Below are 20141 nucleotides of genomic sequence, written 5' to 3' on the forward strand. Positions count from 1 at the left end.
TGGTGCCTGCATAACAACCTCTGCCGGTGTCTGAGGAAGGCCTGGATGATCATCACAGACTCCGGTCACCCGAGCCACAGACTGTTCACTCAGTTACGATCTAGATTATTTTATTCTACTTTTTATTACTACTTGTTATTTTGGGACTTTTGTATTTGGCATTTGATTCTTAATTAACATTGTTATTGATTCTTGATTAACATTGTTATTGTACTGCATTGCTGAGTTGAGTTAGCAAGCAAGCATTTCACTGTATCGTGTGCATGTGACCAATTGAGTAGATTTGATGTTAATGGGGAGGGTAATACATTGAACAAATTTGTAGGTGTTTCTTGTGCGAACAAAAGTGCAAACTGGTAAAATCTCTTCACTACCTGAATAAGCCTAGACACTAAAATGAGAATTAGAACAAAAAACAACAACAAAAAAACAAGGCACAATACAATTGAATACAGAAAAAAACACACCTTAGCCTTCTAACATTTTAATATTCTGGCCTACATAGTTAATAACATGAAAGTACAATAACAATAGAAATCCCCACAGCCTGACCCTAACACGGAACCCAAACCGGCTGCGCGCGTGCACCATTGTGCGCCATCGTGCGCCATCGTGCTTAAATGTATTTTGTCCCCCTACACTAAACGCAATCACGACACGCAGGTTAAAATATCAAAACAAACTCTGAACCAATTACATTAATTTGGGGACAGGTCGAAAAGCATTAAACACATATGGCAATTTAGCTAGTTAGCTTGCACTTGCTAGCTAATTTGTCCTATTTAGCTAGCTTGCTGTTGCTAGCTAATTTGTCCTGGAATGTAAACATTGAGTTGTTATTTTACCTGAAATGCACAATGTCCTCTACACTGACAATTAATCCACACAAAACGGTCAAACTAATTGTTTCTAGTTATCTCTCCTCCTTCCAGGCTTTTTCATCTTTGAACGTATATGGTGATTGGCATCTAAACTTTCATAGTATTACCACGACGACCGGCAACAAAGTTCATCTTTCAATCACCCATGTGGGTATAACCAATGAAGAGATTGCACGTGGGTACCTGTTTCTATAAACCAATGAGGAGATGGGAGAGGCAGGACTAGCAGCGCGATCTGCGTCAGAAATAGAAATGACTTCTATTTTTCTATGCAGACGCTCGTTGACGCGCACGAGCAGTGTGTGTGCAATAATTGAATAACATAGATTCCTGCATTTATTTTGCAACGCTCTCCCCACGCGGTGTGAGTGGTGTAGTTAGGGTATCAGTCAGCAGTTCTCAAACTAAGGGTATACAAATGAGGTCGCTGGAGAAAAGGGGTCGCAGTTCTCAAACCTGATATAAAAATGAGGTCGCAGGAGAATTTCAAAAATCCAAAGAAAAATGTATACACCCCCCCCCCCCCCACACACACACAAACACAAATATATACCCTACATGACCAAAAGTATGTGGACACCTGCTAGTCAAACATCTAATTTCAAATTCATGGGTATTAATATTGAGTTTGTCCCCCCTTTACTGCTATAAAAGCCTCCACTCTTCTGGGAAGGCTTTCCACCAGAACATTGCTGTGGCGACTTGCTTCCATTCAGCCACAAGAGCATTAGTGAGGTTGGGCACTGATGTTGGCGGTTAGGCCTGACACGCAGTCGGCGTTCCAATTCATTCCAAATGTGTTCAATGGGGTTGAGGTCATGGCTTTGTGCAGGCCAGTCAAGTTCTTCCACACTGATCTCAACAAACCATTTCTGTATAGACCTCACTTTGTGCACAGGGGCATTGTCATGCTGAAACAGGAATGGGCATTCCCCAAACTGTTGCCATAAATTTGGAAGCACAGAATCATCTAGAATCTCATTGTATGCTGTAGCGTTAAGATTTCCCTTCACTGGAACTAAGGGGCCTAGCCAGAACAATGAAAACAGCCCCAGACTATTATTCCTCCTCCACAAAACTTTACAGTTGGCACTATACATTCGGGCAGGTAGCGTTCTCCTGTCATCCGCCAATCCCAGATTCGTCTGTAAGACTGGCAGATGGTGAAGCGTGATTCATAACTCCAGATAATGCATTTCTACTGCTCCAGAGTCCAATGAGAGCTTTACACCACTCCAGCCAACGCTTTGCACTGCGCATGGTGATCTTAGGCTTGTGTGCGGTTGCTTGGCCATGGAAACCCAGTTCTTGAAGCTCCCGAAGAACAGTTCTTGCGCTGACATTGCTTCCAGAGGCAGTTTGGAACAAGGTAGTTAGTATTACAACCGAGGACAGAATATTTTTACGCAGTACGCGCTTCAGCACTCAGTGGTCCCGTTCTGTGGGCTTGTGTGGCCTACCACTTCATGGGTGAGCTTTTGTAGCTCCAAGACCTTTCCACCTCACAGTAACAGCACTTACAGTTGGCCGGGGCAGCTCTAGCAGGGCAGAAATTAGACGAACTGACTTGTTGGAGAGGTGAAATCCTATACCGGTGGCACGTTGAATGTCACTGAGCTCTTCAGTAAGGCCATTCTATTGCCAATTTTTGTCTATGAAATTGCATGGCTGTGTGCTCAATTTATACACCTGTCAGCAACGGGGTGGCTGAAATAACCAAATCCACTAATTTGAAGGGGTGTCCACATACTTTTGTGTATATAGTGTATATTGTAATATCTTCTTTGTATCTCAAAATCATTGAAATGTGCTTAACCTTAAAAACCTAAATGAAAAGTATTCAATTCTAACGATGAAATTGAGCCAGGGAGTGCCCTTAGACCATGGGAAAGGCCACACTTGAATCATTCCAACGGTGAATGGCTAGGCCCACTATGCTGTGAAACCACACACTATAGCAGAGACTTTGATTTTACCGGCTGCAATGGATATGGTGAAAACAATGTGTGGGGAGGCAGAGGCAGAGGCACAGAAACACACATCAATACTGTTGTCAAAGATAACACTGTTAAATTAAGAAGTTACAGTGCCTTGCGAAAGTATTCGGCCCCCTTGAACTTTGCGACCTTTTGCCACATTTCAGGCTTCAAACATAAAGATATAAAATTATATTTTTTTGTGAAGAATCAACAACAAGTGGGACACAATTCTGAAGTGGAACGACATTTATTGGATATTTCAAACTTTTTTAACAAATCAAAAACTATACTTTCGCAAGGCACTGTATGCTATTGCTAGCAATCAAGAGGAAACTCTGACTGAACGACTCAAACACCCTGGCTTATGTTCTCCAAATGGATGTTAGCTGTGAGGGCCGAGTTGCCCACGCATTGACTTTTGTTCCCTATACATTTCGGGGGATGCTATTCACAAGGACATATTGTTCTTTCTCACGATTCCAGAGCATGAAACGGCATAGAGGATTTCAGTGTGCTGCATGGCAGTATTGATGAAAACAGATTCCATATGGGATTGAATGGTGGGCTTTTGCAAAGATGGGGCTCCATCTACGGCGGGACGGCAGGCAGGCCTCTGCACTCTGGTTATGAATGGATCTCCCTCTGCCATATGGACCATTGTATGATATACCGAGAGCAACTGGCGGCAAAAGAGCTGAGCACAGAATTTACTGCAGCAGGTAACTTTAATTGTAAACTACATCAAACCAGGTCCTTGTACTTGTACACCTGTTCAGAAAACTACATGAAGATATTGGATCAGAGCATGACAATGTTCTATTTCACATTTTGGAAAGATTTTTCATATTAAGAGAGGTACTGTCATTCACAACGGATCTAAAGAATACAGACTTGGTTGACTTTCTGTGTAATTAAAAGAAAATAACCGAAAACAGCATCAGTAAGTGTCCCACACGAGTGATGACTGTTTACCTCCAACGCTTCGAAGAGCACTTTGGGACTTACTGTACTTCCCAATTCGTTTGACTGTGACCCTGGCTCAGTTGACATGCTGGTAAGTGAAATTGAACCGCTGATGAACTGTTATGTGACCGAATGCTGAAGACAATGCATTCAAGTTCACTACAGAGGTGTTTTGGTTCCTGACTCAAAGGGAATACCCTACCGTCTCCCTCTGAGCATTAATGGTCGAGTTCAAAACAACTGGGAACTATGAACTGGGAACTCGGAAATGTCCGACTTCAGTGCGTTGAAGACAACTAGGAACATGGAAAGAAAAGTGCTCCAACTGGCAATTCCAATTTTCTAGAGCTCCAACTTTCGGACCTAACAATCACTGACGTCATGATTTGACCTCGTACTTTTCTGAGTTCCCAGTTGTCTTGAAAACACCATAAAACTCATGGTAGGCTACTCTTCGCCACCTAATATGTGTGTGAAGCTGGTTTCAGTGCTCTCGTCTGCATTAAAACCAAATATTGATCCAGGTTGGATGTGACAGCAGAGATGCGGTGTGCGCTGTTGACCACGTCCCCTGACTTTGAGTAGCTCCGACTCGACATGCATCAAACACATCCATCTCATTAGTGGTGGTGAGATAAGATACGTTATGTCAGACTAACTTGCAATTGACTGTCATTAGCCCCACATTAAAAGTATGTGATGGTGAGTTGAGAAGACAATCAGAAATACTGTTAGAATGTTATTCAATTGACTGCCATTAGCCCCAAGTAAAAAAGTAAACATTGGCTGTTAATTACATCATTTTACATAATTTTTCACATGATTGGGGGTTGCAAGAATTTTCAGATATCAAAATTAGGTTGTGGGCCAAAAAGTTTGAGAACCCCTGCCCTAAGTTGTCCTCACAGCATCCTGCTGTTTGAACAGCGTTGAGTTTACTCAATAAGGCACAATCAGCAGGGGCTACTGGCTATTCTGGACATGAATCATACCTCATCAGCATCAAAGTTTTCACAAAGTCGTTGGAAGGAAAATCAAAACAATGCATCTTCACTCATCAACTCCAGTATTGGCAGAATAAAATCGATACGGTAGTCTGTGATAAGTAGGGTCTACAATAAGTATACAGAACTGCATTTGCTGGAAAGCTGCTCAGTGAATTACTGCAAGATTTTAGCAAAACAAAGCAGAAATATATTTGAAGCAGATATTTACACCTTTCATTACATTGTTTGGCTTTACTTTAAAGTGATTGCATCTGTCACAAATGTAAACTTTTATCCAGGTGACATAGTGAACTCTCTAGGGCTGTGTTTACACAGGTAGCCCAATTCTGATATTTTTGACCAATTCAATCAGTGCTGAAAAATATCTGATGTGAAAAGATCTGATGTGATCGGGGAAACAAATCAGAATTGGTCTGCATGTGTTAACGCAGCTTAACAAATGTTTCCAGAGACCTAACATCCAGCAGTTCTTGAGATCGCTGCGCTCCTAACGTGGCTTTGAGACCAAGATTTTCTTTACCACTGTTGTTGTTTTTTTCTCCTGCTATGACTCCTCTTGATATTTCGAACAACCTGTTGAGAAAAAAAACATGTGAATAAAATGTTCGCACTTTGGAGAAAAAACAAGAGGATGTGGTGGCAACTGCTGAGAGGTCACGCTTTGAGAGTAAATGTCACCTCACAGAGTGGATCTCCTGTCTATTGAATCATCTCACCTACAATATTAAAGACCCAATGCAGAAGTTTTTATATCAATATCAATTTTTTATGGGTAGCAATTATGCACCTTTCTTTCCATTAAAATAGGAAAAAATATGTTTGTTTTTTTGCAAAAAAAAATATTTCTCAAGCAACAATTTTGCTAGGGCTGTCTGGAATTGGTCTGAGTGGGGAGGGGAACATTTAAAACGAGCTGTTATTGGCAAAGATGTTTGGAACTCTCTTTGTTATTGGTCTATTAACCAATTTACAGAATGGTGATATCACCATGGAAAGCCAAAACTCCCATCCATGCAAACCTGCTGATTAGAAGGTCCTGTGTAGATTGTATTTTAAACCAACAACTATCAGGAAATAACACTGATTAAATATTTTCATAGTTTTACAGTGTTAGCTTCATCAGCTGTTGTACAATATGATATAAAATACAGAAAAAAAACATAATTTTGACTGCACTGGGCCTTTAAAACCCCTGCCTTTATGGAGTTTTGATAGTTCTCTGTCATGACAACCACAAGTAAGATGCCTCCACACTCACTAGTTTATGTCAATGTACCTATGGTACATTTGAGGAGGTAATATTTGAGAATATCCAGTAATGTAGCCTAACAGCTACAGTGGGACAAAAAGTATTTAGTCAGCCACCAATTGTGCAAGTTCTCCCACTTAAAAATTCATTAAAAATCCTACAATGTGATTTTCTGGATATTTTTTTCTTCTAATTTTGTCTGTCATAGTTGAAGTGTACCTATGATGAAAATTACAGGCCTCTCTCATCTTTTTAAGTGGGAGACCTTGCACAATTGTTGGCTGATTAAATACTTTTTTGCCCCACGGTATATATTCTACCACCATGAAACCAAATAGGGCTAATAAAGGCTATACAGAAAATATATTTGAATGTGAAGAATATTGATTTACCCCCATAGAGATGAGACACAGAGCGATTTTGACAAGGCCCAGAATCAAGAATCCACATAAAGTCCATATGACAGAGACCTCAACCAATTGTATGAGACACATTGGGGTAGTGTAAGTCACGTTCTGCCATGCTGTCACTGCCACTGTAGTATGGATCACACAATCTGTGGATATATGATAAGAGTTAAGAAGACCAGGAAAGATACAGTATGCTCACTTTCATGAGTTATTCTCTGGCCTGTACTGTCCCATGCAACCTGGATTTTTGCCTGGCCCAGTGGCTTTTATGGTGATTAAAGCAATGTATCCAAACAATCAATGAATCAACCCTCATTGTAACCAAGGTTATAGTACTATCAATTTCCATATCCTACTCTATGTCAAACCAAAATAGCGAGTAACAGTTTACCTGTAGATACATTGAGGGTGACCTTTGAATCTCTGTTAGTCTGTCCTATGTTGGCCCTGATGAGACACTGGTATGTCCCTGCATCCTCAGGCCTGGCTCTGGGAAGAACTAGACTGTCCATTGGTCCAAACCTAGCAGGTCGGGGAAATCTAAAGGGATATGGCTTCTCACCGTTACTTCTTCTGATAATACCAGTCTGGTTGTTCAGCTAAATATAGAGAAAAAAATAATGTATTTATATTGATCTATTCTGTTACTGTATCAGAGGAATGGATCCAAATTACCCACTGGGCAAAAACTGGTTCAATCAACGTTGTTTCCACGTAATTTCAACACATTTTTTGATGATTTCAAGTTGAATTCACGTTAGTTGACAGCTCAACCAAGTGTAAATCAAAACTAAAAGTTGAACTGACATCTGTGCCCAATGGGTAGATTTAATGTCTCATACAGGAGGGAGTTTTTTAAGCCTTCTCTCAGTGAAAAGAAATGCTCTAACCTAATAACAACACTGTATTTAATATGTAATATTTGACACTAGTCAAAACAAATACAAAAATAATATTTGCCATTACAGTACAAAATTGTATACATGTTTTTATTTAAAAGATTAACTAATAACCTGCTCACATCATCAACGAATACCCAAATGAATGTCTTTGAAATAGAGATATTCACTGATGATAAGCTAATAATACAGTACCTATCATGGCATACTGTAGCCTACCTTATACCATGTAACAGATCGATAGCTCTTATCCTGGACAGCTTCACACTTCATAGAGACATCTTCATTGCATTCTGCTTGGATTATTAGTAGACTATCGGATAGGGCTAAACTGGCCATCACATACACTGCTATAACAAACAAATCAAATCAAAAACACATAGAAGACAACTTTTAAATCCGAGTGAGAAGCAAGTGAGTTTGTTTTGAACTGTAACATTTTTATTTCACAATTATGTCCCACGTGAAAATTCTATTTAATTGTACATTCTGACGCAAATAACCTTCCAACCATCTAGGCCTGCCTTTAATGAGGGCATTGTCAAAACCATCGATATGATAATAATGTAGCAAATTCACACTTACCCCAACCCAAATCAGCATAGTGATATATCTTATGCATCTTCAGTAGAAGTTATGACTTGAAGACCTGCTCTACAGTAGCAGGTAATCATACAATTGTAAAAAGGTAGTGGGAAGTTGTGAGAGGTCGGCTAAGGTTAGGTTATAGCCTATATATATTTTTTTTTCCAAAGAGCTGTTTAAATCGAAAGAATAGCTTCCTCTTCTCTAAAATGTCACAGATGCCCATACATGCATGCACGCATGCGCACACACACACACACACACACACACACACACACACACACACACACACACACACACACACACACACACAAAAACACACAAAGACAGTGCCAAAGAGAAAAGTGGCTATATCATGCCATCATGTGGCAGTTATGTGTAAATGGTGTTTGATTCAATTAAATGCTTTTTACAATAGTTAAAATACAGACTATGGATTTATTACTTGCTTTGATAAACCAGCAAGAAAGCAAGCTAAGCAACCCAACTCCCTCCACTCAGGAGTTATCATGATACAGAGCAGTCAACAGGCTCACTTCAAACACATACAGTAAGAGACTGTCTCATCCTGTTGTTTTCATCCAGAGGTCCTCCCCATTGTCTCTCCTTTTTGGTATGTGTCACTCTTGTTGATGAAAGAGGTAGTGAGATATATGAGTTATTATTAGGCAACTGACTTTATGGAAAAGGGAAGAGTGAGGTCTTTGGATTCCAACCATCTGGATTAAACAATGCCTTCTTCAGGAGATGCTGACACAATGAGCAACAGGGAGGGAGGGAGGTGTAGCAAGCTGCTGCTGAGGACCAAATAAGATCAACGGAAGCTTGGCCGCTTCCTATTGAAAGCTGGTCATGGCAGCTGTGAGTGTTTATACATTTGTAAGAAGTGGTGATCTTGGAGATGATTGCTTAATGATGGATAGGTTCATTTGGATTTTTAGGCTCATTCCTACTAGACATCAGCATGTGTAAAAGGAATGTAAACTCTTCTCTTTATGCGTATTCTGACCTTGAATTTAAGCATGAGAATAGCATGCTATTCACTCACAATTTGTTTTAGGTGGAGATGGAATAAATGAAGGTGTGGCTGAGGTGTGTCTACTGATACGCCATATTCTGACCATTACTTATTTCCCTAATAATTCCACCACATTTACATGCGAGGAAACCATGAATAAGGTGTAGCGAACCTTCCGGTTCAAAGTAGAAAAAGCATGTACTAATTATTTTTCTATACACATCACACCATTCTTCATGCACTGTAATTTACAACTTGGTAAGAGTTATTGATAAGAAGAGGTAAATTAGTAACAATTTGAACCCGACACATGGCGCAATACTTGGTTGTGTCATCACACAGTTCTATGGTTAGTACGGGAAATAGACATGGGTATAGTCTACTATTGTACACTATTCTCCCTATTATAAATGTATATACACTAATCTCCCAACATTACCATGGGTTAAAGAACTGAATGTGGCAATTTTCAGAATGAACCAAACCACTGTTTTCTTTATTTCGTGCATAAAGGCTGTTCAAAACATTTTTTTTATGATTCATGAATACCATCCTAACCCTAACCAGAGATCAGAGTATTTTTTATCAAATAGATCCCCTGAACGCAGCTCACTCTCCAGATCCCAATCACCTGAATACTGATCACCCGCTTACACACCTGTATGTCATTTACAGACAGTATTTAGATGTGAGGTATTGTTTGTTTTGATACACAGTCTATTCGGACCACTATTCATTTCCATATTAGACCTCCTGTGTATCATATTTTTTGGCTGTTCACACTAACAATGTTTTTTTAACCTATTCCCTGACTGTACTTTTGCCTATCAGATTTCCTGTCATCAACCCCTTGCCTGATCTCCCAGACTACGTTATTAGCTTTTTCCCTGCCTGTACTGTTACCTTTTTGGATTCCCTGTGTATGACCTTCTGCCTGTCCCTGGACCCTGCTACCTGCCTTCTCCTGTGGTCCTTCACTAAATAAACACCTGTTGCACCCTGCACTTGAAACCAGCACTCTGTCTCCCATCATACTCATTACATTAACCTACCAATTGGTGCTTAAACAGAGACAATATGCATATATTTAGATGGATTTCTTTCATTAATACCTAATATTCTGAACCCGTTCTCTCGATAAATTCTATTGAGTCTGTCAACAAAATTCTAAAACTTAAAGGTACAACGTATTGACTTAAGATAAATGTATTGAAAACCCTATTGAATGAAAACTTCATGAGTCTCCTGGCCAGGAAGTGGGAGGGATTTCAGAGGTTGAATTGCATTACAATTACATATTCAGCCGCACAAGGGAACCGTACCTGCAAAGCCCTTTACGCACCTTCATAAGGTAAGTCTGAATACCAACCAGGAGAAGTGCATAGGAAAGGCATCATTTCCTGAGTCAGAATTGGGCTCTTTGTGATTTAAGTCATTTAAAAGTTATGTCATGTTATAATTGCTTTCATATTGCTCAATGCCTTGAGAAAATGTACTGCTATAAAATAGAATGGAATATTCCAATCCACTTGGTCTAACAAATATGTTCCCAATTATTTTGATGATGAGGCTAGTAACACTGTCAAAATAATCTTTCCCTCGTTGGACCGCGCCAACGTCCAGATGTTCTGATGTTATGGTCAGTAGGACGCATCTTATTCAAGTGCTGTGGAATGTGCTGCAACTGATACAATATTTCAGTGTGTGCAAAACAGAGGACATCCTCTCAACTGCTGCAAAGGAGAATTCCCAAAGATTTTAAAAATATTGATGTAGTAAGTTGCATATAGTCTAAAAACAGTCATTGCTAAATTTCCAGAAGGGTGGAAAGTGTTAACCTGATCCTCCATATTCTGTACTGTACACAGAGTGTTGCAAACTACAGTTAATCCCCAAGGTTGTTAGGGTGCCCAGCTGCAAGTGTAGGGCTCCATGTTTCTGTCAACGAGGTTGTTCATTGCTCACTCTCTGGCCCCTGATTGAGGATATCCTCTGAGTGTTTGCCTTTGTGCTGCAATGAAATAAGCCAATGGTTCCTCTCTAGGTCTCCAGCAGGCCTAGCACCTCACACAGCTGGGACACTTTCCCATGTGGCACACACACACCATCCTGGTCTCACAAGACATGTAAACATTGTCTGACACACATTTCTTGCAGCTCATGCAAAACTTTTACTACATTTTCACATTAGAAGATACAAATTGTTTCATGAAATAATCCAACCATGTTACTTGTGTGGCAGACAGTATGACATCATTATCTTGGTCTAAGCCAAGTTCTACTCCCAACTCACCAACTCATCATTTCGCTGACATGGAAAAGAAACAGCATCTTTCATAATAGTTCATCATTTGATGAGGATTAAATTGCTTCATATTTTGAACAGGTCAGTGTGAGCACACACAAGCCTGTCTCACATTGCACGATTGTTTTTACAAGAAAGCATTGTCTTGGAGTGACTGTTGCCAACTTCTCACCTCTGCCTCTGGGCCTGGATACTGAGGGTGGGTCACAGCAACCAGTGCCAGAGTAAAGCAACACTAGGATAGCCTGTATTGTTCCGCAATAACCTTCTCTGGGAATTCCTCTGCTTTTCCCCTCCACCCCCTCACACACACACACACACACACACACACACACACACACACACACACACACACACACACACACTACAACCTCACCTGCCAAGCTCAGCAGCAAATGAAAACAATGATTCCTGTGTAAATATGCTCATGGGAGGGTACTGCTACAGACATGACCTGTTATTCAGGCAGCCTATCTCCTGCAAAACCTCATCTGCATGGTCAGACAGAATTCCTCCTTCTTCTCCGGAAAAGTTTGTCGTAAAAGATTAGAAGTGAGGGGGGTACATCCAAATCTCTGAATGGGAGAGCCAAAACGCATGTCTGACAGCCATTAATATCTCTGACATGCAGGTTGAGCAAAAGGACATCTCCCCTGTCAATGGATATTTGAAATATTGTGAAATAGTGTTTATTTCACGCTGCGGGCCTGCTTGGAAAGGATGTGGTTAAAATATTAGCCCTGCACACTATTTTTTCAGCTAGAGCTCTTTAGCAAGGCCCTCTGGATTACACATGTCTGGAGGTAAGCACATGGCAGGGAATTGGGGCAAAGCTCCCTTATGGTGTTGAAATAACCCTGCACTTCCTACCCTTTTCTGGATCAAATGTTTTAGTTTTTCTTGTGGGGGAGATGATTATATATCAAAGTGGTCCATACACAAAAAGTTATTTTTGTTTTTAATATACTGGACTCCTACAGATCTTAATTTGATCACTCTGATGTTGCTGAGAATTTTCTTGCTTAGCAGGAAATGCAAATGTTTGTGTAATCAAGGTTAATTTTTAGAAGCCTTTAAAATGCCATCTAAACTTCATAATTTCCATGTCAGACTTGATTTGCTTTAACGTAAGATGTATCAACCCTTACAAAAAAATTACCATGAATTATAATCCACATAATAATTCACATTTCCTGTTGCTGCAGGATTATTTTATTGCTGTAGCAAACTGGCCCAAATTAAGATCCTACATCTGGATAATGGTATTCACCAGAACTGATAACACACCATTGTTTGGGGGGTGACTCTCTTTATCCACCTGATTGTGCATCCTTATGATAATAGTACCTGATTGCATGCTCTGTATTCTGATGTCCTCCTCAGTTCTCCTTCAGTCCTTCAGTCCTAGTTCATAAGTATGATGAAAATTGCTCTCTTCATAAGTGTTAGGTAAAAGCTCACCATTCCAGCCTTATGATATGTGCCACCCATACAATTATGTCCCTTTTCACTAAACTGCTGCCATATTAACTTTCATAGAAAGGTTGATTAACTGACGATCATATGACACGCTTGAACCCAAGCTACACCAATAGGAGAAAGCTGTGTCTGGTTATAGTCAAGTTTTCTGTGCCCCTTGCTTTTGTGGAGAATCCACTGTATGCATGATGAGTAAAGTGTTTGAGTTGACATAAGTTATATCTATACAAATCAACTGCAAAAAGAATCACTTCTTACAGTAAAATCACTGAAAAAGATGTTGCTGAAAGTGACTGAGTGCTTTTCTACAGTTTTTTCCGCTCTCCTTCACAAACAATAGAACACATATGCAGACCATTTTTCATCTCAGTTGTCAAAGTGAGAGGAGGTGGAAGTGCTGTCTAGCTCCATTTCACCCCTGCTGAAAGTCTTCCTGTAGGAAATCTTTGGGGGGGCAACACAAAATAAAATATAAAACTTCCCCTGTAGGTCCCCAAGGCAGGTACATCCTTGCCCGTTTTTCATACAAATTAAACCACATCCACAGTGGACTTTCTTATTCTGCTGCCTATGCTTTTCTCCTGTTCCCTCTTATGAGTTATCATCAATTTCTCCCTGTCATCCCTGGAAAAGCCTGCGGAATTTGTTGGTTTGAAAACACACTTTTTCGTTCATTCAGGCATTACCGCAGGGAGCCGTACATCTGGGTCCCACTGCCGGATGATGTCAAGACTGCTGCTGACCCAAGGCCTGCCGCACAGAGAGTAGTTCCAAGAGGTCAGCTGTGCGTGTTTTTTCTTCCTGTGCCTCTGTGACATCTTCCTGCTGGAGGGAGCCTCATGGGAGCCATTTGGGGAGGCCTGGGCCCAGAGCACGAGGGGCTGAGCACAGCAAATTCTAATTAGTCACTGACAGGGCAGGTGGGGGGAGGAGGAGAGGAGATGGACTTGGACCCGGACCCCCAACCTGCCTGGACCGTTTACTGGCTAGAAATGTACTTTCCATGTACCCTGTCTAACACCAGGGATCCTTCCTTAACCATAGGAGGCTCTGCTGCACTCTGATCCATCTGCAATCTCATTCAAAGTGATCCTAGATAGGAGCAAGTGTGAGCACTGAGTTTGTGTGTCTATGTGTCTCTGCCTGCTGAAACCAACATATGGAACCGTCCTTGGAAATATCTCTCTTGATAGCCTAAAGTTTAGAGTTCATGCAAAGATAGAGAGATGCGGAACAGATTCAAACTTAACCAGGGCACGGCATTGGGGTACAATATCCCAATACCACGTGAAGACTATTCCTATATTTCAACAGCATGGCCCGAACTCTGACTTCAAATCAACAAGGTCTCCTTCCACTTCTTTAGCCTCTTGCTCCACAAAGACCTCCAACCTCTTAACCCCCCTCCTCCTCCATTGGGTTCACTGCAGTAATTTATACCTCTGACATCCCAACAGCTGTGTCAGTGTCTCGGAGCAGAGTGCAGGCTACTATTTGTTGTGACTAATTGATAGCAGACTTCAAATAAAGCAACCGTGAGATTTGCAAGAACACACCAGTCAATGACACAAGAAACCCTGATCCTTAGCTAAGGCTCTGCAGAATTCACAAACAACTTCTTGGAAAAGCTATTGCAAACAATGGAATGAGAATCACGAGAGAGAGAGAGAGAGAGAGAGAGAGAGAGAGAGAGAGAGAGAGAGAGAGAGAGAGAGAAGAAAAAAAGAGAAAGAGAAAGAGAAAAAGAAAAAGAGAGAAATAATTTTTAGATTGAGTCCCTGATTTTTAAGCTCTCTTTATACTTGTCGCTAACATGCGTCCTTAATCCTGATCTTGTCTTTTTACACTTAAAAGATCTGATCAAAATCAGTTCACAATATGTCTTTTAATCGTCTACACCTGTCTGAAAATGTGGGCACAATCAGAAAGTTGACATGATCAGGTCACAAGACGCGTGTCACCCAGGTCATAGACTATTCTCTCTGCTACCGCACGGCAAGCTTTGCCAGAGTGTCAAGTCTAGGACCAACAGGCTCCTTAACAGCTTCTACCCTCAAGCTATAAGACTGCTGAACAAGTAATCATATGGCCACCCGGACCCCTCCCTTTGTTTTTACACTGCTGCTACTCACTGTTTATTATCACTTTACCCCTACCTACATGTACAAAATAACTCGACAAACCTGGACCACCGCACATTGACTCGGTATCGGTACCCCCTGTACATAGCCTCGTCATTGTTACTTTTGTTACTTTCATTTTAATTTGACTATTTTTACTTTAGTTTATTTAGTATATATTTCCTTAACTCTTTCTTGAACCTTTATTGTTAGTTAAGTGCTTGTAAGTAAGCATTTAACGGTAAGGTATCTGTTGTATTCGGAGCATGTGACAAATAAAATTTGAGTTGATGTTAGCACAAGGTATAAACAGGGCTTACAACTAAGACTGAAATACAACTTGGATTAAAATCTTATTAAGGATATCCAGATAAAACTTAACTGTATGTCTGTATGTTATGACACTTTCATATATACCGTAGGTACTTTAGAGTAAATACATTTTGAGAGGTTTATCCATGATCTTGTAGATGTAGATGGCTCCTTTCTCCTTCTCTTTCTTGTTTAACTGTCAAGGCAACATAAACCTGCCATTTGAAGTATTCATTGGCATGCCTATTGGACATGCATCCAGCTTGAAAACCATGTCTCCCAGCTTCATCCTCTTGATGATATTTAAATGTATTTTGTACTCTCAAAATTTGGACAATTTATCCAATTGTTTTGTTTTGAATGCAGTAAATGCTCTTGGACCATACCGTACACACACATACATGCATTTTCCTTATATGGTTACTTTTACTCTTACTACATTTGCACACACTGTATATAGATTGTTCTATTGTGTTATTGACTATACGTTTGTTTATCCCATGTGTAACTGTGTTGTTTGTGCTATTGCTTTATCTTGGCCAAGTCACAGTTGTAAATGAGAACTTGTTCTCAACTGGCCTACCTGGTTACATAAAGGTGAAATAAAAATAAATAAAAATACAGATGTAGGATCTTAATTTGATCACCCTGTTGCAGGAGAACTTTCCTGCAATGCAGCAAATGTAAAACTTGTAGTGTAGTTGAGGTTTAACAAGAGTTCTGAAGTTGATTTTTCCTTACGAAAAATGTGTTAACCCCTACAAAAATGTAAATTAATTGTAATCCACATAATATTTCACATTTCCTGTTGCTGCAGGATTATTGTCCTGCTGTAGCAAACTGGCTCAAATGAAGATGCTACATCTGTACTACCTCCAAAGGTTTTATATTGTAGTTTAACATATGTATATTTTTGTTTGCAATCAATACGCTACCCTACATGCTTTAATTGTAAATGTTGTTTTAGTCAAGTAACATTTTCTTATAACATTTTAGCATTGTATCCTGACTGACTGCCTGTTCCCTGCTCTGACACAGAGGTTGCCATGAGATAATCCTTAGCGATAGAAATAAGCACTGAAAAATCCTCCAATCTGTCTCTAATCTCTAATCCTTTCTTTCTGTGGCTGGCAATGAACTAGACAAGGAATCAACTGATTTGGTATGCCATATGATTGAGTGTCTTTTAATTCACTTTTGATTGAAAATAGACAAAACTGTAACAATAGAGAAGAAATCGACATACATGAAGTTAAAAGGAAAGAAACTAATGCTTAGAAAGGGAAATTTAATTTAGATAAAAAATATATTTTATTTCAAAATGTAATACATGTAACAACACAAATATCACACAGATATAAAAATCTATAAATTCTCTATCAATAAATGCACTGCATTTTTTAAAGGCTTCACATATTAGGCCTTGTTTTCTTCCATTGCCTTTCCCTCAAGTATAAATAGTCTCTGGTAACATATTCTCCAGGATGATGAATATGGTTCTGTTATGACTGGCTTTCAGTGTTCCCTGAGTTGTGAATGGGTAGTTGTGGTTCTGGTTGCTGTGGTTTATTGTCTGGTCTTCTATCTGCGGCTCATCCTCAGTGAACCAATACCCCGCATCTCTTTGCCATCATTAATCTGGAAAAAATAAAGAACATTTTAGGGGACAACGGATAAGTGAACAATTTCCACTTGGCACTGTATATCACTACAACTCCAAGCAGCAGCAGCAACAACAACTGCAACAACAACAGCAACAACAATATTATAAGGTATAAAGTATATGACAATAATAATAATAATGATGATGATGATGATGATGATGATGATGATGATGATGACAATACAGTACAAGCTACAATAACTTTGTTTATAACAAGTACATTACATAAATGTAATAATAATCTGTAATAAAGGTGTATTGAATATTGCATTAGACATACATTTACATCCACTTAAAAACATGCAAACAATGAATGTTTTCTTTTTCAAAATAATAGACCGTTCTATATTCTAAATATTTTATTCTTCAAAAAGGATATTACTTTAAACATTAGCAGGGGAAGAAACAGGCGTCATCTTAGCACACTGAATAACACATGTAATTAAAATATATTGTAAAAATTTGAAATGCATCAATGCGCTCCTGAGAAAATGTGCATAAAAGTTTCCTTTTATGCGCGCGCTACGAGCACATCTCGAAACATAATATATAGCACATAATATTTATTCCTTCGACTTCGGAATGGCATTCAAAACAAATAATTGCAACATATGACAACAGTGCAATAGTCGTGTGCCTAGAGACACTAATTGATCGCGTATTTGGCTCACTTTTGGTCATGCTTTCAAACTATTATTTTCTACGCTGACCTAAACTTTTTTCACTTGTGCAGAATAGGATTTAAGAAACGCATAAAATTACCCGCTTTCTTTGGTTGCTCAAACAGAAGGTACAGATGGTGCGAGGCTGCTTTCGACCGCTTTCTCCTTGCACGTAAACCGCGCCAAGACAAGGTTGTCCGTCTCCATTCCCGTCTCCGAGCAGCAGGGTGTTGGCGAGGTGGGAGATATAGCTGGATGCCAAATGAAGCGTCTCAATCTTGGAGAGCTTTCTGTCCACCGGCTCAGTGGGTATAAGAGTCCGGAGTGCAGTAAATGCCGAGTTGACGCTTTGTGTACGGTCGCGCTCCCTGGCATTGGCTGCGTTCCGCTGTTTCACTATTACAACACCGCTGCCTCCCGGTTTTCTGGAAATCCTCCGACGTTTGTCAGCGGAGACGCAGCATCCATAGCTCTGATCCGAGCTACCGTCGCTCTCACTGCGGTTATCCTCGGCCTCGGACATCATACCCAGGTCTGGGTAGCTGATCATATGAGTCGCCATTGGCCGCAACATGGCAAAGGTCATCATCGAAATGTTTTGGTTCTGGGCCTCTAAAACGATGGCCCAAGAAAAAGAGGAGAAACCCCAAACGAAGGACTGTTCTATGCATGCATTTTGGTGACCTAATGTAGACGAGGCCTATGTCTCTAATGTGTAAGCCTAATTATAGTTTCAAGAAGTTGTTGCTTTTGAAATGTCTCGTTTTCGTCAGACCACGTGTTTATTCAATGTCTCGAGCATCTCTCCATAGTGTACTGACCCACCGAGCTCTTATAGCTGGATGGGAGGAGTTGTTCAAGCCATACAATGTTCAGCCTCCAATCGAGATGTAGGCTGCAGCCTAGGCTATACAGTAAAAGCGAATATTTCATAATACATTTTGTAATTGCCTGTACCTTTTCTTACTATTTAATTGTATTGAAAGTATTTTAGTTGTATATTGAAATAAAACATAACAGGCTGAGTAATGGTAATAACGAGAGGCTATTATTGTTTGTGAAAAATAAAGTATTAATTAAAATTATTATATCATAAGATCCTCATGTTAATGATTATTAAGCTATTACATGTTATTATTGCATATGCATATCAAATTTTAAAGTTCGTTTATTTTTACAATTTTTTACTTTACATGATCACTAATGGGGCTTAAGAAGAACTAAAACTTCCCCTCATTATTTACCTTTTTTTTAACTAGGCAAGCCAGTTAAGAACAAATTGTTTTTTTCAATGACGGCCTAGGAACAGTGGGTTAACTGCCTGTTCGTGGGCAGAACGACAGATGTGTACCTTGTCAGCTCGGGGGTTTGAACTTGCAACCTTACGGTTATCAGTCCAACGCTCTAACCACTAGGCTACACTGCCTAGTGTTAAGTGTGTCTGTCCACGAAAGATTAATAGACAGTAATGTATATGCTAAATGTGTGAACATGTTGTTGCTTGCCAAATTGTGAATGTATAACATGATAAATCATTGTTTATTTATATTCATTGATTCATTGCTTATCTCCAGAATTGATTACATACAGAATTTTGGAGGCTTAAAATTTTGAGAGTAGGCCTACTGCTTCTCTCAGTGGCACAAATAGCTTCTGTTAGCCCATTGGATACTGGAGCTGTAGTCCATAAGGTGGAGAGCTTTTGCTAAACACTGCATCGCATAAATGCCAGTGTGCAACCACCCTTCAAATTTGAGTAAAACAATTAGCTAACATTGCTGACACACAATAGGCAATTTCAATTTCAACAATTTCATAAAATAATATAGGCTTAACAATAATATAATATATAATTAACAATTCATCAATTTATTAATGAATAAATGACATAAATATGTACTGTATAAGCTGTCAGATGAGCTATGCCCTAGTATATCAAGTACAGAAATACAATTTTTACGCTTTTTTGGTCAAATGAAAATTCTCGATGTGATTGGGTCTACACCTATTCATAAACAACATCACCCTCAGTAGCTAACCTACTCTCGCCCCATGCTGAGAGGGTTTTCTTGGGGGGGTGGGAGAAAGTGAAGTGTTGAGTAAATAAACGTTGAGCAGATGTCCATGGGTGAACCAGGGACACTCGTCCACTTTCTGGGTCCAGCTTTGACAGTCACCCAAGGGCAGCTTTCACAAACGTGTCCACCACCCCCTGCCTGCCAACCAACACAACAAACCAGCACTATATGCCTCAGCTGCATCAACAATGCTAACACACCAGACCAGACATCCAAGCCCACTTTATAAACTCTTAGGGAAAAAAGGCACTATCTAGAACCTAAAATGGTTCTTCAGCTGTCCCCATAGAACCTTTTGAATAACCCTTTTTGGGTTCCATGAAGTACTCTTTCCGCAGAGGTTTCTATATTGAACCAAAAAGGTTTTTTACCTAAAACCAAAATGAGTTCTACCTGGAACCAAAAATAGTTATCTTTTGGGGAAAGCCGAGGAACCATTTTGGAACCCTTTTTTTCTGAGTGTGTAATGAAGTACTGACTGGGGCCCTTTGAGGATTTATTAGGAGGACAGGGCATGACAAGGACAATGAC

At 39.8% G+C, this 20141-nt stretch overlaps 2 protein-coding genes across 2 annotated transcripts; both read right to left on the minus strand.

Moving 5' to 3' along the window:
* Positions 1 to 1441: 1441 nt before the first annotated feature.
* Positions 1442 to 8177, minus strand: LOC135504179 (uncharacterized). Its single transcript, XM_064922523.1, has 5 exons — positions 7974 to 8177; positions 7608 to 7738; positions 6881 to 7088; positions 6472 to 6635; positions 1442 to 5403 (listed from the first exon to the last, which is right to left on the minus strand). Exons 1-5 carry the CDS (start codon positions 8008 to 8010, stop codon positions 5347 to 5349), a joined length of 597 nt encoding a protein of 198 aa, XP_064778595.1. The 5' UTR covers positions 8011 to 8177; the 3' UTR covers positions 1442 to 5346.
* An 8188-nt stretch (positions 8178 to 16365) lies between these two features.
* LOC135503645 (transcription factor 15-like) lies at positions 16366 to 18314 on the minus strand. Its single transcript, XM_064921799.1, has 2 exons — positions 17633 to 18314; positions 16366 to 16845 (listed from the first exon to the last, which is right to left on the minus strand). The coding sequence occupies exons 1-2, from the start codon at positions 18119 to 18121 to the stop codon at positions 16789 to 16791; spliced, it is 546 nt and encodes a 181-aa protein (XP_064777871.1). The 5' UTR covers positions 18122 to 18314; the 3' UTR covers positions 16366 to 16788.
* Positions 18315 to 20141: the final 1827 nt, after the last annotated feature.

This window comes from Oncorhynchus masou, chromosome 18 (genome assembly GCF_036934945.1).
Source record: "Oncorhynchus masou masou isolate Uvic2021 chromosome 18, UVic_Omas_1.1, whole genome shotgun sequence".
Lineage (NCBI taxonomy): Eukaryota > Metazoa > Chordata > Actinopteri > Salmoniformes > Salmonidae > Oncorhynchus > Oncorhynchus masou.

What these genes read in the sequence shown, in the direction of transcription:
- LOC135504179 (XM_064922523.1), bottom strand. Translation starts at nt 8,010, where the DNA reads ATGCATAAGATATATCACTATGCTGATTTGGGTTGGG. An exon ending in GATCTGTTACATGGTATAAG is followed by an intron (nt 7,089 to 7,607) that starts GTAGGCTACAGT and finishes CTCTATATTTAG; the next exon opens with CTGAACAACCAGACTGGTAT. An exon ending in CACCCTCAATGTATCTACAG is followed by an intron (nt 6,636 to 6,880) that starts GTAAACTGTTAC and finishes ATATATCCACAG; the next exon opens with ATTGTGTGATCCATACTACA.
- LOC135503645 (XM_064921799.1), bottom strand. Translation starts at nt 18,121, where the DNA reads ATGATGACCTTTGCCATGTTGCGGCCAATGGCGACTCATATGATCAGC. An exon ending in TGAGCAACCAAAGAAAGCGG is followed by an intron (nt 16,846 to 17,632) that starts GTAATTTTATGC and finishes TATTTTTTCCAG; the next exon opens with ATTAATGATGGCAAAGAGAT.